The sequence below is a fragment of the Aythya ferina genome (genome assembly GCF_964211825.1).
Source record: "Aythya ferina genome assembly, chromosome: 13".
NCBI lineage: Eukaryota > Metazoa > Chordata > Aves > Anseriformes > Anatidae > Aythya > Aythya ferina.
Window position 1 is genome coordinate 9,711,603 of NC_140311.1, and position 22,653 is coordinate 9,734,255.

Genomic DNA, 22,653 nt, shown 5'->3' on the forward strand with positions numbered 1-22,653 from the left:
TGGGCTCACGAGAGGTGATATTGTGGTGCGTGATGACACCGTGCTCCTGCTTCCTGCAGGCACGTGAGGAACCCCTGCCCTTGCTGCGTTGTCCGTCCTGCAGGGCGCAGGGCGTGGGGCGATGTCTGTGAGCAGGGCTTTGTGCCGGGCAGCGCTGTTTGGGCTGGAACTGCCTTGGCAAGGAGCTCTGGGGATTGTTGGTAAAGAAGCCGTGTTCCTGACACTGCAAAACGCAGAGCAGCGTAGTAACATCTGTTATTTTCAAACTGCATCCCAGCGTGAGCATACCCTGCGAGGTGCCTGGCAAGCGGAGCTGAAGCTCTGCCTTGTGGACAGATGCTCTGGCCGTGCCAGCGGAGCAGGTGGCAAAGTTTGGGAAAGGTTGCGTTAGGGAGCATTACAGGGCTCTGGCTGTGCCTGAGCCTTGTTTGGGTCTGGGCCGGGGCTGCTGGGGCTCTCCGAAGGCGAGGCCGTTTGGCAGAGCCTCAGGAAGGTTTCTGAGACGGGCACGGGGAGGAGACTTCTGAGAACACCCTTGGCGTCACGGTCCCTTCTGTGCGGGGCGCTGCAGAGATTTGCCCAACGCAGCCCCTCGTGGAGAGCTGCCACCCTGCGGGAGCACGAGAAGCGCGCCCCGGGGTGCGGTGTGACCTGTGGGTCGCTGGCACGGGGGTGGCTGCGTACAGAAAGCGACTGAACAAGGCAAGGATCTTCGGGCTGGGAAAGAAACAACAGAGGATGGATCAGACAGAGCTACAGAAATCACAGGAGGCCAGGAGAGAAAGGATGGAGGTTAACTGCTCCCTGATTCTTGCCATGCAAGTACAAGGTCACATCAAACGCCGCTAGCAGGAGGTGCAAACCAGGAGGAGGGGATCTGCCGCTCACAGCCGTGCTGCCAGAGCACACAAGTCCTCAGAACAAGGTGTTGCGAACAGCAAAACCTTACGCTGGCTCCAGGAGAAATGGGACAAGTTCAAGAAGGACAAGAGGTTCCCTGAGGACCAATAAATACACGGAGATACACTTGGACAGCTCCTGAGCTGCAAATTGCTCATACTTCAGGCTAGCGGCAGGGAAGCGTGCAGGGCAGGGCAGGGCAGGGCGCACCTTTGCTTCGAGCCGTGATTTCCGTGATGTGCCCGTGGGAAGGCTGCAGCCAGCAGGAAGCTCTGGGCTCTGCACTGGGTTTATCCCTGCCCAGCTCTGAGCTGGCACGGGGCAGGCTCTTGTTGCGTGCAGGATGCTCTCCCCCGTAGCAGCTGGGCTCCTGCCCCGGTGCTGCCCCAGAGCTCGCTGCATGTAGGGGGCACGGTGGCATCGCACGGGATCCTGTTTGGGATCCTCTCCCTCTCCTCCCATCCCCTGGCCCATACTGACACCGGGAAACAATCTCAGTCCTGCTCCTGGTTTTGTGCCCGGCTGAGAAAAGCCTCGTGTCCCGCTGTCAGTGAGGGTGCAGCTCAGCACGGGGTGCAAGAAGGCCGTCCTCACAGCTCCCAGCTGGTTTAGCAACACCCAGGGACAGCGGGGAGCCACGAGGCTGGGCCTGGGAGAGGTTTTGTGGGAGGAGAGCCTGTGCTGGGCTGGGAGACGAGGGCACGGGGCTGGGCTGTAAGGGCACAGGCCCTGGGGAGCTGGATGGCCGTGGTGCTGCCAAGCTGCTGATGGGAACGTGCTCTCCATCTCCGCCTCGCTGCCATTTTGTTCACCGCTGCCCCTGGGCCCTCCCGCTCAGATGCTCACAGGCTGAGGTTGTTTGGATGCTCACAGCCTTCAGGGGAGCCACGCAGTCACCTCTTGGCCACAGAAACCTCCTCCGGCCCCCGCAGGGAGCAAGGCTTCAAAGTGGGCATCTGCCGAGGCAGAGCTGTGCTCGGGGACCTCGGCAGGGAGCACGGGCGCGTTCCTGGCACCGGGGCCACCTCTCCTTGGCACTGCTGGTCCCTGCAGCCCGCCTGCTTGTCCTGCTTCATCCTCGCCTCCCAGGGCATCCGCAGGCTGCCTGATTTGCTCCGGTTCAGCTTATTTCTTAACACTAGGCAGCCTTTACAGTAAAACACATTAAAGGATTTTTGCCAGAGGTTTAAGGCTTTCTGCTTTTTGTGCTTGAAGATAGAAAATATGGGAGGAGAAAGCTACAAGGGAAAAATATAAAGTACATTTTGGATTAAATTTAAACAGGCTTCTTTCCTAGCTGCTGGCTTGCATGGCCTCAAGTCCTCAGCGTGCCTTAGCAGCACGAGCGAGAGGGATTTTGCAGAGCTGCCCTGCTGCCGGCTGACCCTCCAGCCCGCCTGTTCTCTGTGGTCTCCTTCTCGGTCGTGCCAGCTTTGGCTTTGTTTTGGGAACACGGGTGGCCAATGGCTCTTGCTGCAGGTGGAGGCTGAGCGGAGGCTGCCATGCACTAGGGCTGGGCTGTCAACCCACCTCCACCCCTCCAAGGCACAGGAGCTCAGCTCAGCTCTCCCGGTGCCCCCAGACAAAGCCTCGCCAGCAGCAGTTACCCCCGGTGGTGGGGTGGGGCGAGGATGCAGAGGGGCAGGGCGGCTTCTGCAGCACCTGCGTGCCTGCTCCGGGGGCGCACAAGTGTGAAATTCAATTTGTAGATAAGCCGTAGCGGGCGAGGAGCGCGGGGCCTGGCGTCTGCGGGAGGCAGGCAGTGTCTGGAGCAGCACAGCCTGCATGCACGGCGTGTCCTGCCTGCCAGCTCCTGGCCAGGCTGACGTCACCTCGCAGAGTGGTGGCTGCTGCAGGACGTGGCTGCTCGAAGCTGTCTCGTGTTCTCCCGGGGTCTGCAGCCCCGAGCTCGTCCCCCATCCCTGCACAGGGCCGGGGTGCAGCTGGCAGCGGGGGGGGGCTGATGCTGCAGGTGAGCTGGGCGGCTTGCAAGGACAGGCGCTGTGAGCGGGGCTGGCGCTTCCAGCAGCGCGTGGCATTTTCCCACCTCCATCTTCTCAAATTCCCTTCCTGATGTTTCCTGTGAGCCCTGCTTGCTGGCGGACACAGAGGGAGTGGGCATTACAGTCTCAGTAAATGCTCGTGCTGTTCTGTTCATCCCGTGTGTTGGACCCAGTGCTTGCAAATCCCTTTTTTCTACCCCACTCCAGTAGCATCCGGGTCTCCCCTCCCTGAGCGCTCTGCAGAGCAGCAGCACAGCCCCTGCTGTGGGTGAAGACAGTGCTGCTGTGAGCAGGGCAGCGCGGTCCCCTGAGCACTGAGCAGTGCCCTGGTGCTCTGCAGGAGCTGCCACCAGCGGTGCAGCCCGGGGAAAGCCACAGTGCCGCGAGGCAGTGGGTGGCTGCTGGTGCCACTGGGTCTGAACAGGCACCAGCGTGGTGGTATTAGGGCGATCAGCCTGTCCTGCTGTTCCTTGCCGGTCTTGGCTTTCCAGCTTCCTGAGGGAGTGAGCCTAGCCCTGCCGCCTGCTTTGTGATCCTAGAGGGGTGGCTCCGTGCGGATCACCTGCACGCCCCTTGCACAGGGATTTGCTGTCCTTGTGGAGCCGCTGTGCTCCATATCCTCACTGCCTCGCTGGCTGACTTGGTGTCTGGTGGTGCAAGACAGGGCGGTGCAGGAAGGTGATGGGTGTACACCGCCAGATAACTTGGGACACTATCTCTGCACAGGGAAACAGAATAGTTAAGTTGTCATTCAGCTTCCATGGAAAAGCTAGTTCCTGCTTCTCTCCAACCATTTTCCTTATATTTGTTCTTTGCCCCGTTACTGATTACCTTCGCGCTGTATCATCCCCATGACCTGGCTTACCGTTCAGCCCCATGAAACTTTGCTCAGCTGACGAAGTGATGGATAGTGATATCAGAAGGAATAGGTGACTGAGACAGGTGTCAGTAAAGGAAACAATCCTTTATCAGCTCTGCTGTTGAAACCGGAGGTTCTTACAACCGCATTCCAGATTACAACCTGTGATTAAGTGGTTTTGGCTTCCTGCTTTGAGTCAGTAAAAATGAAACACTGATGGCTTATTTTGGTGTAGCTGTTCCTGTTCAAAGCACTCTTGGATTTTGTTGTCCACCCTCTCCAGTCGCATTCGCAGGAAGTCTTTGTATTTTAAGCTGCAGTCGGTTCCTCTCTGCCCAGCCCACCTCCTTACATTTATAGAGCCTCCTCCGGACCACGCTATTCCATGGGAAGCATTGGCTGCGTGCGCTCAGCCTGCCTGCGCTCCCTGTGCTTCCCCAGCCTCCCTCCGGGCATGCGTCAGGCTGTTGGCACGGGCGGTGGGCAGGGCAGGGCAGTGTCCCGTGCAAGCTGCCCATGGCCCGGTGGCCAGAGGGGGTCCCTGGCCTTGGTGCAACTGGGTGCCTAGAAAGGAGTATGGGGGACTGGGATACCAGACATTTTGGGGAAGGACATGCCATCAGAGCTGGGTTTCGTACTTGCTGTTTGGTTTGGGGCCTTTCAGAAGCGGGGGTGCCACTGCACAAAACCAGCCTCTCTGGCACTGCTCTCCTTTCTTTATTAAATTTCAATCCTGCTGTTGCTAACTCAGGAAATACAAACATATTTGGACATAGAGTTTCGGAAGGTTGTTCCTCTGAAAAGAGTCTCGTGTTTGTGTAATTGCTCCCTAAAGTGGTTCAGTCATAACAATTAGTGTTGGAGGAAAAACCGGGGGCCCTGCTAGGCACGGTTGTTTCGGAGGCGGTTGTTCGGGAGAGGACACAGAAGCCGCTGCTCTGGCAGATGTGAGGGGGATGGCGATGAGCAGCTGGGATAATGTCAGCGCGCAGCTCGGCGGAGCTGGGGAAGGAAGCGCGGGGAGCGCTGCTTGTGCCGGCAGCGCGCTCTTTGCTGGGTGAGGTTTGCACCAGTTGCTAGCTGCAGAGCGTGGATCTCGGATCCACAAGCAAGCTTGTATTGCTTCAAAGTGGGTGCCTGGTGCTTGTTTGTGATGTGTTGGAGAGCAAGCGAGCTGTCTTGGCATGAACTGGTGCCAAGGGCTCGCTGGAAGCAGCTCGCCCGTCGGCTCGCCCCGAGCAGGTATCTGGCGATTCTGGGGTTCTGCGGACACACGCTCACGTCGACAGCCAACCTGCCCGCATGAAGTGAGCACCAGAGCGATGCTGCCACTCACAGAGCCATTTCCCTAGCATGGCCGAGGTGGTCGATGCCTCACAGGTCACTAGCTGGCACTAGCCAGCCCGGTGCCCTTCAGGTGGCCTTGGTGGTGGGCCTGGTGCTGGGCTCAGCCCGTTGGGTGCTGAAGGGGTGGCTGGGCGCTGGAAAGGTTGCGGGCAGGGTCCAGGCTAGCCGAGAGGCCAGCAGCATGCCCCAGGAGCCCAAAGGGCTGGCTTTGTCCTGGGGGCATTGGGCTTGGCATGGCTGAGGGAAGAGAGCCTCCTGCTCTGCTCCGCGCTGGTGCGGCATTGCCTCCAGTGCTGCGTGTGCTGTTGGGCATTGCAATGTAAGAAGGATGTAAAGCTGTCAGCGTCCAAGAGGGCTGTGAAGGTGGTGACGGGCCTAGAGGGCAGGATGTGTGAGGAGAGGCTGAGGTCCCTGGGTTTGTTCAGCCCCGAGCAGAGCAGGCTGAGGGGAGGCCTCATGGTGCCCTCACGAGGAGAGCGGAGGGGCAGGCGCTGAGCTCTGCTCTCTGGGGACAGCGACAGGACCCGAGGGAACGACATGGGGCTGGGACAGGGGAGGGTCAGGCTGGGGGTTAGGGAAAGGTTCTGCACCCAGAGGTGGTTGGGCACTGGGACAGGGTCCCCAGGGCAGTGGTCATGGCACCGAGCCTGGTAGAGTTCAAGAAGTGTTTGGACAATGCTCTCAGATGTAGAGTTTGTTTTTGGGGTGGTTCTGTATGGAGCCAGGAGTTGGACTCAATGATCCTGTGGGTCCCTTCCCATTCAATGGTTCTAGGAGCAGCTGAGGACACTTGGGTTTCTCAGGACTGGAGGACAGGAGGTTGGGGGTGTCCTCATAGCACCCTACATCGTCCTGAGGAGGGGATGCGGGGAGGGAGGTGCTCCTTCCTTCTCTGGGTATGTAGTGACAGGATGTGGGAATGTCTCACAGCTGCACCAGGGGAGGTTCAGACTAGACATTAGCAAAAACTCCTTTACCAAGAAGATAGTTGGCAAGGGAAGAGCTTCCTAGGGAGGTGGTAGATGCCCAGCACCTGTCCGTGTTTGATGTATTTGGATAACACTCGAGGAGATAATTTTTAACCTGGGGTCTGCCCTGAGGTATTCTGACTCTGAGTCTCAGTCTCAGTGATCTCTGTGGACCCCTTCCAACTGGCACTACTGCTCTACCCTACTTTACACCATTCTGCCTCTCTTGCCAGCCTGGATGGGGCCCGTTTAGGCTGCCGTACAGCAATGCCCCATCTGGCTATTGCTAAGGGCGCAGGGCGCAGCATGTGCAACCCTATTGCAGGGGCTTCTGGACAATCCTCCAGGGCTCTCTGATCTGCCAGGCTGGGTCAGGCGCTCTTCCTTCGCTGCCAGTTGTTCTGGCTGGGGAGCAAGCGCGTGTGTATCTGTGCCAAGGCCGTGGCACTGTGTTTGCTGTTTAGACAGTGGTTCTCATTAGCCTCTGCCCCTGCAGGGAAGCATTTGCGAACTGAATCCGTGCAAGCGGCAAGGTGAGGGAGAGAAAAGCTGCTGCCGTTTCTTTGTGCTGAGGTCAGGGAAGCTGCAACGTGAGATAATCCAGATTATTTCTACCCAGAACGTGGCACTGAACGGCCTACTTCGAGCAGCTGTCTGTGAGCGGCGTGGAAGTCCGGCAGCCCACCAAGAGGCTGCTGCCGCTGCCCTCTTCACAGCCAGGGATCTGTCCCACAGCCTCTCGCTCGCACAGCAGCTGCTTGCTGTGCCATGCGGCCCTCCCCCAGCTTTCTGCACGCTCCTGGGAAGCAGTGAGTGGGAAGGTCAGTCGAAATGGAGACCGGCTCAAGGTGAACGTGTGGCCCACGCCCAGACAGCCCAGGCTGTCGAACACGGTTGTCCTTGGATCCTCTACGGAGGCCACCCTGCACTTGCATCGGCAGTATTGGGTGCTTACCCCACCACTGTCCCTGCTGCAGTGCTCACCGGCTGTCCTTCAGCAGCATCGCCACTCCCTGCACAGTGACACTGAGATACTGCCTGCGTTTTTGGAGCTTCTGATGCTAAATGGGAGTTGGAAGGGAGCCAGGTTATGTCACCCGCTGGGTTGTGTGCCTTCTGGAGGAGGCAGGAGCAGGGCGTTGAACAGTGCACTGGAATCGACACCAAAAATCACAGAATCACAGAATGGCTTGGGTTGGAAGGGACCTTAAAGCCCATCCACTTCCATCCCCCCCGCCATGGTCAGGGATGCCACTCACTAGGTCAGGTTGCCCAGTGCCTCATCCACCTGGTCTCGAACACCTTCAAGGTATGGGTCACCTGCAGCTTCTCTGGGCAGCCAGTTCCAGTGAAAAAGAAAGTCTGGAAAGGCAGGAGTGTGGGCAAGAGAAAGGTCTGCCTTGGTCCTGGGGTCCTTCCCGAGGCGGGCAGGATCTGCTTCTTCCTGAAGGACCTTTCACCAGGCGTGGAGGAAATGGGGCCGGGCCATATCGCAGCAGGGGGCCGTTGGCACGGCAGCAGAAGCGGCACTGAAATTTCTAGGGATTTGGGGCAACATTTTTGCTGTTCTGAATGGGAGCTCTTGAGGATCTCGATGTGTGTCTGGGAGTTGTCTAAGAGCTTCTGTCCCACATATGTTCTTGCAGCACTGAAGAACTTAACCGAGGCTTCTCTTGAGGTCTCTTATCTTTCTTCTCCCCAGGGCATTGGACGCACAGCTGAGTGTCTCATCGGTTTCTGGCGTTCAGCTTTGCTTAAGTACTGGTGATACTGTGGGTAGAAGTTAGAAAAGGCAGGTCACAGGGAAGCATCTGGCAATTGAAGTGGATGAGGGTGAGATTTGTGACTGTTTTTCCCTCTGTACCACCAGAGTGACTGAGGTGCTGTGCTGTTGGAGCTGTTGCAGATGCGCCTCTGGGAGGAGGACGAGATGTGGGCACGGGGCTCTCAGGGAGACCTGCAGAGCAGGGGACAGCTGTGGTGGGCTCCATGCTGCTGGGAAGCTTCCAGAGTGCTCTGCTCCCTCAGAGCCTCCTAAACACTGATGGTTTCATGGCCGAGATGGCTCTTCTTTCACTAGATGGTGACCAGTGCTGAGCCACCAAGGGCAGGGACAGAGCTGCCAGCCAGGGGAATGAGAAGTGTAGGGGACTGGGCTGGAGGGGACACCAAGGTGTCATTTGCTCTGTCCACCTGCCTTGGAGCACCCTTTGCTGATGAGCTTACCTTTACCCTTCCCTGGTGTACACCTGGCTCTCCCTTCTTAACGTGGAAGCGTCTCCTCCAGCCACAAAAGGAATTACGCACTTCACTCACACGAGCGAAGCAGCAATATATTTATTGATGAAAATAGTGATTTAGCAGTGCTTAATTGTGAGCGAGACAGCGATTTAACAATTTTCTAATGGTAAATGTGACATTAACAAGATTCGTGATGGCAAGGCCACTTCATTATTTACTGCACAGAGGAGAGGGTCAGACTACAAGCCTCAGGGAGACCCTCACGGTGAGCCATGAGGTTCAGCACGGAGTTCCTTTTGCTGTCCAAACTCCGAGGAGCCTAGATATGACCGGATCCTATCCCAATCCCAGGCTTAACAGTTTATGCCTGGAGGACTGTGTGCACATCAATCCTTTATGTCACTTAGCTAAGCTAACGACGTTGGAGCATGCTTAGTAAATTACTTGCAGAGTTTCAACAAGCTAGCTAGCAGTCACCTGCTGAGCGTCTGTCACAGGTAAGGAATCTCTCGGCTTCAAGGAGTAGCCTTGAGAGGCGTCCCTGCTCAAGGAGATCCTGGCACCCAGCCTGCTGCAGCACAGGAGAGCTCAACGGGCTCTGGGCTGTCCTCTGTTTATGGGGTAGGATGACTGTCGACTAGCCATATCTGCATGCCAGCTGGGTTTGGGTGGTGCATGCACCTTTAGCCCTTGGATCTGTCTCCCCCAAGTCCACCTTGAACCCAGCTCAGCTACCATGATGGGATGTGTCCATCAGGGTCACCACCGATGGCTCTCACCCACGGAGGGTCAGGCTTTGGGGCAGGGGGAGGACGCTGTCACGACTGCCTAGCACTGAGTTCAGCATCAGACTGTTCTGGGCGTTTTTTTGCAGCAGCCTTTCCGTGTTGTAAAACTGCACCTGCTGACATGACTTGGCTTCTGTTCAAGGCCATGCTTCCCAGGCTTTTTGTGGCCTTGCTGGTCTCCTGTGGCCTCTCTTGGTTGGCCCAAATCTTTTGGGGGATGAAGCAGTTCTCTAGAGGAGAACAGCATAATTGCTTGATGCATCGTTATGAGCTGGAGGAGAGCAGAATAACGAGAGGCAGTTCGTGCGCCTTTATAAGCTGTCCTACACATCCTATGGTACTTGCCCGTTCCTGTGACAATGACATGCTGGCTCACGCTCAGTTTGTACTCCCCTGTAGCCCTTTTGACCCTTCTGGCAGAAGCACTGTTGCCTTTTCTTCCCCAGCCCGCATTTATGCTGCTGCTTTCTCCTGCCAGCACCTCTCAGCCCTGCCCATCACCGCCCAGCCCTCTCTCCAGTTTGTCAGGAGCACGTCAAGTTCCAGCCCTTGCCTCTAAAGCCCTGGGTGTCGTGTGCAGATTTTAAAACATACCTCGTCCTGTCATTTAGGTCACCCAGAGAAATGCTGAGCTGTAACAGCAGCGGGGCAGACCTTGCTGAAACCCTGCTTGTCCCCGCTCAGTGTGACTGAGTGCCGCTGGTAACCATTTATTGCTGTGCACGAGCTGTGTGATGGATTGAATTCCCAGAACTGCTCCCCCAGCGCTGCAGGACAGGGAAACGTCTGCCTGCAGCATGGATGAGAAACCTGGTGTCAGAAAAACCCGCTGGGCGCAACCTGTTGTGCTTAACCACCGCTCCGTAGCGTTACCCTCGAGCACCAACCCAGGCCAAAACCCTCAGAGGGTGAGAGCTGAGGATGGCTGGCAGAGAAATGCTGGGGCCCAGGGACATGGGCACATCAGCCTGGTGCTGCTGCAGCTCCTGTGCTCCCGAGGTTCCTGCAGCACCGCCGGCCAGGCAGAAGGCACCGGCGGCTGGCAAGAGCCGAAATCGCTGCGTGCAGGAGGAGAGCAGCGAGGGGGCTGGCAGGGAGGGAAGCAGCGGGGTGTGGATTGCTGGGAGGGGAGCGGAGATCCGATGCGAGGGCCCGGCCTGGCAGCGCTCGCCCACAGCTCTCAGCCAGCAGAGGTGTGGATCCGACTCTTCTGGCTGGCGCGGGGACGCCTCGCTGTGCATCTGCAACCGCGGCTTCGCGGGATCCGCCTGCTCAGGTTTCCATGGAGAGCGTCTTGTTGTTGGGGAGGGAGCAGCCTGGCAGACAGTACAGTCGTGGAAATACCGATACAGCGTTTGTTTTCCAAGATGCATGAATAAAATCATTAACAGTTAGCAGCCTCACTTCCTCCGCTCGCACCAGCCGCCCTCCGCGGTCTGGCAGGACGACCCAGGATGCCTGCAGCGGCTTTATTCTCCCGGCTCCTCGCTCGTGCGCTCGTCTCGGTGTCCCCAGCTTGGCCGTATCTGCCCGGGCCAGCCGGGTTTCACTTCCAGTTGGCAGCCTCCATTTCCTACTGGCAGCCTCCAGCGCTCGCGAGGGCTGCGGGAAGGCAGCAGCCACCTTTGCCGGGGGAAGAGCTGGGCTGGCCGGGAACAGCGGGAGGAGCCGTAGGCGGCTCATCCTGGGGACGCTTCGCTCCCACCTCCCGTGGGATGCCAGGGAATAGCTTCCCGAACGAAACGTCCTCTCCTGGATCTTCTCTTTCGTTACTGCGTGTGCTTGGGCAGGCTGGGGGAAGGAGCCTTCAGCCCCTCTGGGGTGAGCGCAGCGATGCAGGGCTCCTGCAGCTGCCCCCGGGAGCACCTCGGTGGAGAGGGCTGGGCGCTGGTGTTGGTGGCAGCCCGTCGATATTAAATTAAGGCTAAATTCCCGTACTAAATGTTACGCTAACACGAAGTTACAGCAGGGAGCGCAGAGCGCAGAACAGCAATATGCGGGTAAGATGTGTTTCGGGGGGATTGTAATCATCCCAAATGAGGCGTTTGAAACCCAGGGAGTTCCAGATTTAGGGCTTGCGTTGTTTTTGTTGTTGTAATTGAAAACCAATCCAAACATAGGAGGGTTTAGGAGCATGTTGCTGAGATTGTTTGGGTGCCTTTATTCTGTGCTGCAGGGGCATCGGCAGATGGAGGAGAAAAGTCTGTAAAAAACGATGGAACCAAATCTGGAATTACAAATGTTCAAATAGCGTGATGTGGATTTTATTGTCAGCACTCTGTGGCTCTCCGAGGTAACATTAGGGTTGTTGGGTCTTGACTGTGCATCTCTATCCGGATACACTTGGCTGTTGCTAATGTAACTCACCTCCGTCTCTGATGCTTCACACAGCTCATAATTTGAGACAACTGCAAATCTGGTAGCATGATTTTATTTGCATTATGGAAGTGTACTTGGAACTTTAATTCTACCATAACAGACAGTTTTTTGTCTTCAGATTTCCGTTTTTTACAGAGCTGTTGGAAGAACCATGGGTGAGGATTAAGCAACCCAAAAGGATATCATGATAGCATAATCAGGAGGAGCAGCTGGTTTGGGCTCTGTTTTACTTTAAAAAAAATAAAATAAAACAATCTCTTCGTTGTGCAGTACACAACGACACAGCAGCTATGCCAGGTGTGCAGCCACCCCAAGGATGGGAAGCGGGGGGTGAGTTCAGCCCTAATTTTGTGGTGCCCGGTGTGCCTCACGCTGTGAAATCCCTTGGCTGAGGCAGTGCTGGAGCTGCCATGCTCAAGGCAATGCACGGCCACGGCTCTGGGAGAGCTCGGAGCCAGGGAATCCTCTGGTAAGCCACAGGGCTGCGGCGTGCTCCTGCAGAGCAGGAACGAGGGCTGGCAGCGAATGGCTCTGCTGGGAGCTACAGGCAGTATCGAGGTTGCCCGTAGCGCCTAGGCGTGCCAACGAGATACGACACTCATTAATAATTTGGCTTCATCCTAACCCACGGCATCCAAAGGACGAGGACAGATGATGTGGGCTGGATGCTTTGCCTTCCAGCAGCGCCGTGCTCAGCGGATGAGCGATGGTTTTCCTCCGGAGCTGGGGGCAGAGCGGGGCGGCAGCAGCAGTGGTGTGACCGCAGAGCTCAGGGTGCTGGGGTGCCTCGGCTACCTCTCTGCCCTTGGTACGCTTCTTTTGCTCTCACATTGCATTTTGTAGGCTCCAGCACCTGTTTTGGGGTAACGCAGCAGTGTCAGCATCCTGCAGTGCGTGCTTGTCTGGTGCCACCTCCCCTGGTCAGGCAGCAGGCGGGGACAGAGGGGTGCTCCGGGGCACAGAGCAGGATGCCCTGGATATTGCTGCTCCTCCTCGCCCATCGCTCCTGGTGCTGTCCCTGCCTCACACCGCTGCTGTCTGTGGGCTCTGGAAGCACATCTGCGTTCCCAGCCCTGCACAGCCTCACTGCTCGGGCGGACCGGATGCAGCAACGTGATTTTCTGGGCTGAGTGTTTCTTATTACGCCTGTCAGACACTGATTTCTGAGCCTGCTGTGTTCCCTGGGCATACCAGGAGGGCAGGCACAGCACAGGCCCATTTCCTTAATGACCGGCAGTGAATTGCCTGCACATGTGCAGTGCAGATTTGAGACGCCCTCCGTGTATTTTTTTTTTTTTCTCTGCGGATTTTCCTCGTTGGATGAGGTGTTCTCCATTAGTGGAGTCCCTGCCCAGCTGAGCCTTGAACAGAGCCTCTTCCTTCCATCTGCACACAGCCCCTATTTTGTGCTCCAGTAATTCCAGTGCAGCTCTGCTCCCCTCCGAGCTTCGGAGAGATTTTACCAGGTGGGCACCTAAGGATGCTCTGGGGCAAAATGGAGGTGCCCAGCCGCCGTCCCTGCCAGGGTAAGCACGTGTGGCTGAGACGGGCAGCAGCCTCTGACCCCCTCCCCGAGCAGTGCCTTCAGCAGGGACCGGCTCACCGAGGCCAGGATCCGGCCTCTCACTGACTCCAGAAGCCCACGAGCGAGCGTGGCCGCGGTGTGCCCGTCCCCAGGAGCCGGGGGGAGGCGAGGGGGGGCCCTTACATAAGCCCTGAATGCGGCAGGCGGAGCGGGGAGGGGAAGGGCAGAGCGCTGGAAATCCAGGCAGCCTCCAGCCAGGGCTCCCTGCTGCAGCCCTGCACGCTGACACGCGGCCTCAGGTCCTCGTCCCCAGCCACCTGCACGGTGTCCGTGCCCCCCGCCACCCTACGTGGGGCAGCAGAGTGGGGGGGGACGTGGCCATGGACCCCTGCCCACCCAGCCAGGGGTCCCTCTGTGCCATGGGTGGGCTCAGTGTGTGCAGCTGGGCGCTGTCTGTGTGTCCGCACGTGCTCAGGGCTCCGTCTCCTGGAGCACCTCGGGTGTTCCCCAGCATCCCAACTCGGGCTCCTGCCCCGGGGGGGTGAAAGCCGGCCCCTTCTCAAGCACGGGGAGCGCTCTGCGCCCAGGTAGGAGCGGGCACCCCGGGCGCTGCAGCCCCGTGGCTCTTTGCAGGGTGAGTGCTGTTAATTCCCTCCGTCTCTCCGCAGCATCAGCAATCCCAGCCGGGCCGGGCCGTTCGAAGGGGGACCGCAGCAGGCAGCTCGCAGGCTCTGAGGCACGGCGGCACGTCAATCCGGGGCACAGTCCCTGAGTCTCTGGGCTCTCCCGCCCCACGGATCTGCCCGTTCCTGCTGGGAAAACCGGAGGCTTGCGGTGATGGGGATGCGCTGAGCCCTCGCCCCAGGTAGCTTCAGGCCTGGATGTTGGTGCTGCTCCTCCCGGACGATGTGGCTGATACTCTGGAGAAGCCCTCTCTTGCCCCCTGTTCTCCAAGTGCCTGAGCTGGTGGCCGGCTGGGACCTGCGTCTCGCCCTGTGGGTCCTGAGCTTCGCCTCGGCCGTCGTGCGCATGGAGGGCCAGGTCTACTCGCCCACCGTCAACACGCACTATGGGAAGCTGCGGGGGGTGCGCGTGCCGCTGCCCAGCGAGATTTTGGGACCCGTGGACCAGTACCTGGGGGTGCCTTATGCCGCCCCCCCCGTCGGGGAGAAGAGGTTCATGCCCCCCGAGCCGCCGCCCTCCTGGTCGGGCATCAGGAACGCTACCCACTTCTCGCCGGTCTGCCCCCAGAACATCCACAACGCCGTTCCCGAGATCATGCTGCCCATCTGGTTTACCTCCAACCTGGACATCGTGGCCACCTACATCCAGGACCCCAACGAGGACTGTCTGTACCTCAACATCTACATCCCCACGGAGGATGGTGAGTCCCCGCCGGGGCGCCCGCAGGAGCGAGCGCTCTGGGAGGGCAGGGGGGGCCGCCCTGCCCCTGCCCCTGCCCCTGCCCAGCAGCGGTTGGTCTCACCTGGGTGTTGTGTTTGCCGCATGTGGTTGTGGACCCTGCAGCATGCTGTCTGTTCGTGGAAAGCTTCCTCTGGCCACTCAGCTCGCCCTCAGCTGCCATCTCTGTCTCGCGTGCTCCCGCCCCTCCACGCCTCTCGGTCCCGTCCCCCCCCTCTCTCCCTTCCACCTCCATGGCATCGTCACGGGTTCCTCTCTTGTGTTGCTAAATCTGAATCAGACTCTCTGACCGCAGATCCACAGAGCGACGAGCTGGTTTGTGCTCCCCAGGCGCCGAGTGCCAGGTTCTGTCTTGAGTTGGTTTGGGTTTGTCCTTCCTCCCCCCTTCCCACCCCCAGGTCCATGCGCTAGCCGTGGGCACGGGCTGCGGCCGCCGCTGGGAGGAACACTCTGCCTCTCCCGGGGCCGGGCTGCTCGGGCCAGGAAGGGGCCACAGAGCCCTTTTTGGGGCCGCAAAAGCCCTTTTGGGGGATCCTGGCGCAGGCGGGAGGTTGGGGGCATCGCTCTGCAGCTGCAGCCGAGCATGAGGGGCACGGTCCCGCGGTGGTGAGGCTGAGCAGCACCGGCTGCCTCCTGGCTAACCTTTTCCTTCGCAGGGCACCCCACCTGAACCGTAAGTAGAGGGTGGAGGAGGCAGCACCTTGCCCACCTGCCCGCCACAGCCTCACCACCGCGGGAGCCCCGGGGGGCTGCAGGGGGCTGGATGGGACACGGGGCAGCTCTGCCCCGCTCAGGGCAGCCTCGCCGGCTCTGCCCCTCCGTCCCGGTGGGCTCTCGGCCGCCCCTTCCCACCCGCCCAGCACGGCTGGCCCAGAGTTTTCCTCCCACGGCGCCGCTCCCTCCCCACCTCCCGCGGTCCCGGGGCGGCGGGTGGGCGGCAGCGTGGTTGTGATTGCATGCCCCCTCCAGCCGGTGGAGCCTCCTGTTATTTTGTAGTCTTTTATTCATTTTACAGTAAAACGGATTTCCAAGGAATGCACCCGAAAGCCCAACAAGAAAATATGTAGGAAAGGAGGTATGTAGCAAGCCGACCGGCAGAGAGGCACAGAGAGGAAAGAGAGAGAGAGTGAGAGAGAGTGAGAGGGTGCCTGTCGGTTCTCTCTGGCCCCGCGGCGTGCTCCTCCAGCGCCTCTCTGTGCCGCGACCGCCCGCGGGCCCCGAGCAGCCCTGCCCCGCTGCCGCCCGCTCCCCGCCCGCAGGGACCCGCGGGTGCTGCGGCCGCCTGGGCTCCTGCCCCGCAGCCGGGCTGAGGGCAGAGCAGGATGCTCCTGTGCTCCCAGGCCTTTCAGAACAGCTGCTGGCAGGCTGAGCCCGTGCTTCCCGGTCCCTTTGGTCACGGGGAGCGCGTAAATGCGCCTGTTCCCAGAGCAGGCAAGGGGCTCCCTCCCACCCCTGGGTACCGACCCGCTCAGGGGGGCACCTGGCTGTAGATGGGGCCTGAGCTCTTCCCCTCGTTGCATCCCTGGTCGTTAGCAGCCAGAGCTCTGTGGTTAAAGCATCAGTCCTGGCCTGGCCGTGTAAACACTGCCCTGTTCTGCCCCAACCCCCTTTCTGCCCTCGGCTGTGCTGGCAGGGCTGCGTGCATCCCTATATTCATCCATCCACACACATACAGACACTCCCAGACACGGCTGTGCGAGCTCAGGATGTGCTCTCCACCTCCTCAAATCGCACCCTCCCTAAGCTGCAGCCTCCCCGGAGGCGGCAGAGCATCTCCAGCGCAGACACAGCTCCGCTTTGTCTCGTCGCTGTCTCCAGGGCTGCGCGGGGCTCCTCCCGCTGCACTGCAGCTTGGGCACCCAAAATAATCCCGATCCAACCCCAGTGCCACGAGCCGGGGAGTGGGAGATGCACAAACCAGACCCCTCCTGTCTCCCTCAATCCCTGCAGGATGCTCCCTCCATCCCACCGCCCAGCCCCACGCAGGCAGGCAGAGCCCAGGCTGCTCCCTGCATCACCCCATCCTCCTCGCTGCCCCGAGGTGCCCGCGGCCGGGCCGACCAGCTCTTCTGAAAGGCTCAGGAGGAGGTGTCCTGCCGGGCTGGAGCTGCCCTCCCCGCCTGCCGCCGCCTCCGCACCGCCGTGCCGGGCACCCCGCGCAGGGGGCCCCGGCTCTGCCGCTTTTCTCTTCGTGCCCCCGCGTTTCACGGGGCTGGCGCAGCTGGGCTCAGAGGTTTGGGGAGCTCTTTTCCTTCCAGCGACTATTTTTTTTTTTGTTGTTGTTGTTTTTCTTTCCCCCCCCCTCCCTGAGTTCTGTCGTTTGGTTTCTTTGCTTTGCTTTTCCTGTGGCTGTCCTGGCTATTCACACGCCATCTCTCCGAGTGCCAAGGCTGCCCCTGAAAGGGCTGGCGCATTAGGGAGTCTCTGCACGCCGCCTCCGGCGCAGGCTGTGCCAGCGACACCGAGACACTTCAAAGCGCTTCCTCTCCCGGCCCTCTGGGGCTGGGGTCCCCGCGGGAGCCCCCCGCAGCCCGGGCAGAGCAGAAGGGGTTGGGGTAGGGCAGGAGAAGGGGTGGCACAGGGCACAATGAACCACTCCGGGTGCCTTCTCCTCCTTGTTCTGCCCCCCACCAGCTCTGCCCGCCAGCAGTTCCCCTGCAGTGGTTCTGAGGATGCCTTTGGTGGCCTGTGCCATGTGGTGGCAGCTCCCGGGGAGGCGGCGGGGATGTGCCTCCTGCCCTGTGCCTCCTGCCCCGTGCTGGCAGCATCGGCTCTGGATGGGCAGAGCCAGGGATCTGGGCATCCAGGCGTGATGTGCAGAGGATTAAAGCGCCCAGCTGCTGCCGCTGCCCTTCAGCTCCGGCCGCTGAGCTGGTGTCTGTTGACTCGAATTAATTGAATAACTTGTGAAGAGGCACTTAGCTCTGAATGTCCTGGGTTAGTAGTGCTTAGGGCGAGGATAACACACCTGCAGCGCTTGTTTGTTCGGACTTGGTGTCATTTGAACATCATCTTGTTCAGCAATGCTCCTGATTACTATTTCTAAGGCCATTTTGTGTATGACTGGTCAACGAGCTCTCCTCTTGCAGAGCGAGAGCCTGTTTAGTATTTTGGTGGTTTGAAATGCCTCGGCTCTCACCTCACTGTTGTTTTCATCTCACAGCAGCCAAAGGGCTAAGATTTTATCAGAAATCATCCCCGTCTCCACCAGACAGAAAAACCTCCCTGTCTCCCTGCCCTAGTTCCTGCTTGGGTGCACGTCGGTCCCCTCTCCTGGGACAGGGCAGGGCAGCAGCGCTTTGGGACTAATTAGCCATGCACAGCGCAGGAGGATCTGTTGAACCATCTAGGTTCAGCTGCTGCTCGTGGTTTGCTGTGAAAATAAAGCTCTGCCCACCGGAAGAGCGTGTACGTGCACACAGCACAGGGCCTATGGATGCTCCTGTCAGACCCCCCTGGTTTTTACTAGGGACCAGCCTGGCCTCTGTGGCGTGGCTGGGGGCACGTGGCCACCCCTGTGCTCTGCTACTGTGCCAGGACATGATGTACAAAGGTGAGGGGCAGCGTCAGTGCTGGCAGGCACCAGGGCACGAGGAGTCTGGTGCTTTTGTGGAGCCCCAGGAGGATGGAGATGGCTCCTCAGCATCGCCCAGGGGCAGGGAGGCACCAGGCAGCAGGGAGGAAAGGCTCCTGCCCGGCTGCTGGAGCCGGAGAAGGACTGGGTCCTGCTCCTGCTCCTCTCTTATCTGCACCACGACGGCTGCAAGGAGCTGGGATCCCTGCCCTCTTTATCACTGTTTGCACTGGCGTCAGTGCTACTGGAACAGTTTGCTTAAGATAGTATAAATCCGGTGCGGATGCTCCTGTTTAAGGAAAACTGATTTTATTTTTTTTTGAACTTGGGCTTAAATCTTCCTAGGGACTTCAGATAAGCGCGCATGCATCCTTCCTATCACCCTGAACAGTGTCACTCCGCAGTCAGCTCGCGGTTAAGCAGCGTAACAGGCACTCGCACTGAGTGAGCAGAATGAATTTTTGATGGCTGAGGAGAGCAGGAGCCACAAGTCCTTTGGTTTTCCCGGCTGTGAACCAAGCTCAGACGAGCCCAGGGAGCTGGTGGGCCAGGAGGGCAGCGCTGGGCTCTGGGCTGCAGCCCGTGCTGGAGCAGAGCAGCATCTCCTGCTGCGGTGGCACTGCAACAGCAGGTGCTGGGAGGCAACCGAGCAAACAGTGAGGTGTGAGAGCACCTGCTGTGTTGTTTCTCTTGTGGGATTGCAGGGCGTTGGTGTAGTTGTGGGGTGAGCAGCACGGCTGGACTCGCTACAGCTGTGGCAGCCCCAGCCAGCTCCCTCCCCACGCCGTGCCACCTCTCCCAGCTACAGCTCCGAAGCACGGGGCGGGTGAAGGATTGCAGCCTGCAGCAGTCATTAGAGAAAATCCCTCTCCCCGTGCATTACCAGGGAAGCTGGAGAGGAGCTCTGCGTAGCAAACACTGCACGGGTACTTTGTCATTTGAGTGCTTTCTGGGCTCGCAGCTCTCCCTGTCGAAGATGCACCCGGTCAAGCCCACGGCGCCTGTCTGCAGGCAGGCTGGGGCTGTGTGTGCCGCGTGGGGAAGGGGACACAGCAGGAGGGGGGTGCTGGGGCACCAGGGCAGAGGGCAGGGGCTCCTGGGGTGAGGCTGGAGGGGTGCGGTAACCAGACGGCTGTGAGGAGGCAGGGCACAGAGCAGTGGGTTGGGAGGTGAACTCAGAGATCACCGGGCTGGCTCTGGAGACGTCCCTGCCCAAGGACAGGAGCTGCTCCGCCTAACGTGTGCCCAGCATTTGTCACACATCTCCTTAACCCCCTCCCCAGGCCATCACTTCCACTGCTTTTCTGCCCTATCTGCCAGAAAGGTTTTCTTTATGCCCAGTTTAACCCTGCCTCCTGTGGCTCCGCTGCTGCTGTCCCGTGCAGCAGGAGCCACTTTCCTGTGTCACCGCTGCCCCGTGGCCTGTCCTGCCTGGGGAGGCCGTGAGCACAGCTCCCTTCAGCTTCCTGCTGTCAGCATTTGGGTGACCTTGTCTCCCTCAAACTTCACTTGCTGGCGGATTTTCCAGACTCCTGGTCCTTGCTCGGTGGGCTGCCAGCAGAAGGTCACGGCACGGGGTGCTGTGCAGCTCACCAGCGGCGGCTGCGCCTTGCTGCTCCCCCTCAGGCCCTGCTCTTGTCTTCTGAGTGGGACGAGGCTGCTGTCCCCAGCCAGGGCTTCAGCCGGCACCGCGGGTTATCCCTGCTGAGGATGGGTGTTTGCACCTGGCCCCACGGAGCTGCCCGTATCACTGATTCCTTTCACACTCAAATCCTGTCCCCTCATCTCTGCCATCTGCAAGTGGGACAGTGCCACTCTGTCACCTCCCGGGGTGGCAGTGGGAGTGACTCCCTGACTTTGGCTTTCCAGCTACTCTTGCACCCACTTTCACTTCATCTAATCCTTACCCAAGGCTGCACCTCGCTGATGGAGCAGCCCCTTGCTGGGACAGAGCTGGGCTGATAGGAACAGGGCACTGGGACCATGCTGGTGCTTGGTGGGACTCCAAGTTTTGCAGGACCTTACAGGAACCGATGTTTTTTTGTGGCGTGGGGATGCTCCCATTACAGCCCAGTGGTTTGTGGTGCGACGAGCAGGGCTGCAGGGCACCGTGGCATTTCGGCCGTGCTGGTGGCAGAGGACAGCCAGCGGCAGCAGAGCCGGCAGCGGGGCCCCCTGTGCGCACTCCACGGGACACGGCTCGGGGATGCTCGGGGATGCTCGGGGATGCTCGCTGCCCCCAGCGCCCCGGGGAGGATCTGGGAAGGGCCCCGGGGAGCGGCATCGCGGTGCTGGGGCAGCCTTGCCCCTGCCCTGCCGTGGCTCTGGGAGAGGTGCAGTGTGAGTAGCCAGCAGTGCTGTGGGGCGCAGGCCTGGCCCCACCGTCTCTGCTATCATGCTATTTTTGAATTCTCTTTTGTTGTTTTTTTTTTTTTTTCCTTTCTTTTTTTCTTTTTTTTTTTTTATTTTGTTGTTGTTGTTTTGTTTTGTTTTCCTTTCTGTTCTGTCTCCTCGTGTTTGGTCCCTAGGAGCCAGCGCTAAGAAACAGGGAGAGGACTTAGCGGATAATGACGGGGATGAAGACGAAGGTATTTCTGTGCTCGAGGCTGCCACTGCATGACACGCAAAGCAACTCCGTTTGCCCGCCATCCGCTGCCATCCCCAGGGAGCCCCGTGTGTGTCTGTCTCGGCGCTGGGCAGCTGCGCGGGGCGGGGGGCCGGGGGGCCGGCTGTGCAGGGCTCAGGCCCTCCCTCTCCTCCGGGGGAAGCTTGTGGGGTTGTGCTTCAGGAGAAGGTTGCTGGCTGCCCCGCTCCGCTCGAGCGAGGGCCGGGAGGAAGCATGGCAGCTTGGGAGCAAGGGAGCCCTCGGGCACCTGGGCCCATTTCACCCCGAGCCCGGTCATATTCCACCTCCAGCCTCATCCCTCCGGACTCAGCGATGCGCAGCGGGAGCCTGCGCCCTCCCCTCGTGCCCTTGCCCACTCCTCGCTCCACGCTGTGGGTGCTGGCGAGGAGCGGCCCCACACAGCTCTAGGTGCCCTGCCATCGGGTATCAGTGCCCCTGGCTCGCTGTCCCCCGCACCCGGAGCAGGATTTGTACCCGGCCCCGGTGCTGGGGATGCTGCGCCCGCTCTTTTCCCAACGTGAGCGAGGTCTTGCTTGTGGCCACGGCATCTGTGCCAGCTGAGGTAGAGCAAGAGCGGCTTCAGATGGGTGTGATTCAGGATCTACACCAGGCTTCAGAAAGCTGCAGAGCAGGCGATTTGGGGTAAAAACAGGGCTGCTCGTCTGCAGGGTCTGGACTCGGCCTGTTTTGTTGCAGGGATGTGAGGAGGAGGCGGGAGGAAAGGTCTGCCAGGACGCAGCTGTAACACGGCGAGGGCACCGAGACCTCGTGGTCTGCGGGAGTCCTGGGGCAGCTCAAGCCTGTCCTGACAGATGGCATTTGGGTTCTGGGCAGCAGATGAAAAGCCTGTTCATTGGCAGTATCAAAACCTGTTGTTGTCTCCCAGTAACCTGTGCCCCAGGATCTCTTGTACCAGGGTGTAAACTGGCATCCACGCTAAGTGATTTGACTGCAGTAAATCCCTGCACACCAAGATGTGCTGCGAAGATTAAGAACCTTTTTTTTTTCCCTGTTATGCCGTTGCTGCCGGTCAGATACAGGGATGTCCCTTCGCATTTCGGTGACAGCGCGTGGCAGGGAGGAGAGTTCAGAGCCGCGGGCTCGGCGTTTCAGCTGTTGGGATTTCACACAGGCGGCCCCAGTAAGAGTTTTCCTGCCAGAGCAGGGCTGGCACCGGGACGGCCCCGGGCAGGGCAGCCGGTGGCGATGGGGTGCGGGGGGCGAGGGAGGCAGGGGTCGGGGCAGCCGAGGGGGACGAGGGCTGTGCCTGGTGCCGGCCATGCCCATCGGTGCAAGGCACTGAGTGTGGGTGAGCACAGGGGAGGGCAAAGTCCGTCGGCACCGGCTCGCCAGCATGGGGAAGGGCTGGGCACCACGCGGAGCTGGCACCACCGCTGCGATGGGTGCAACGCAGTGGAGATGTGCCAGGTGCTGAGCACCAGCAGGGACTTTCCCCGGGATAAGAGCAGGCAAGAGAGGGAGCGCGTGGCTGCTCCCTGCCCTAGGCTCCCCCAGCCCTCTCCCTCCGCGTCCCTCGGGTCCCATTCCCCATCCTCACTCCATGCCTCATGACCTGTCCTCGCCCGCCCTCGGCGCTCACCTCCCGACACGCACACGCGCACGCACTGTCTGCTCATCGCCATGTCTGTGTCCGGGCACTGGGGTGCCATGGGCTCGCATCCCGGCAGCCGGCAGGTTTCTGCCTTCCCAGGGAATTGGAAGGGGGGGGGGGGGGGGGGACGGGAGAGACAGAGGTGGGAGCGCCCACCAGTGCCCCCCCGCCCTCCAGGTCCTGCACACCCCGTCCCTGCCCCTCCGCAATGCCAGCTGCCAGCACTCCCGGAGCCGAGGGCTTGGGGCCAGCTGAAGAAGGGACATGGGGACAGGCTCTGGGGGCACCACACGCTGCCGGTGCCACCACGGAGGTGCCAGCTCCTGCCCGTGGCTCTGGGGAACAGCGGCTGGGTCCAGCCCGTGCCTCTCCTGCATGTGCTGAGACCCCAGGCAGCTCCCAGCAAGGG

General features: G+C 59.9%; 1 protein-coding gene across 7 annotated transcripts in view; it reads left to right on the forward strand.

Moving 5' to 3' along the window:
- Nucleotides 1–22,653, forward strand: part of NLGN3 (neuroligin 3) — a 35,261-nt gene that overhangs the window by 4,022 nt on the left and 8,586 nt on the right. For 3 of the 7 annotated variants that reach the window (XM_084534230.1, XM_084534229.1, XM_084534225.1), the window contains exons 2-4: nucleotides 13,679–14,394; nucleotides 15,448–15,507; nucleotides 20,535–20,594. In XM_084534230.1, coding sequence (XP_084390356.1) covers nucleotides 13,917–14,394; nucleotides 15,448–15,507; nucleotides 20,535–20,594 — 598 coding nt within the window. In that variant the 5' untranslated portion in view covers nucleotides 13,679–13,916. Of the gene's footprint in view, nucleotides 1–10,774; nucleotides 11,107–12,867; nucleotides 12,952–13,678; nucleotides 14,395–15,447; nucleotides 15,508–20,534; nucleotides 20,595–22,653 lie in introns of those variants that run through there. The other 4 variants (XM_084534224.1, XM_084534226.1, XM_084534227.1 and 1 more) reach the window with 4 other exon arrangements.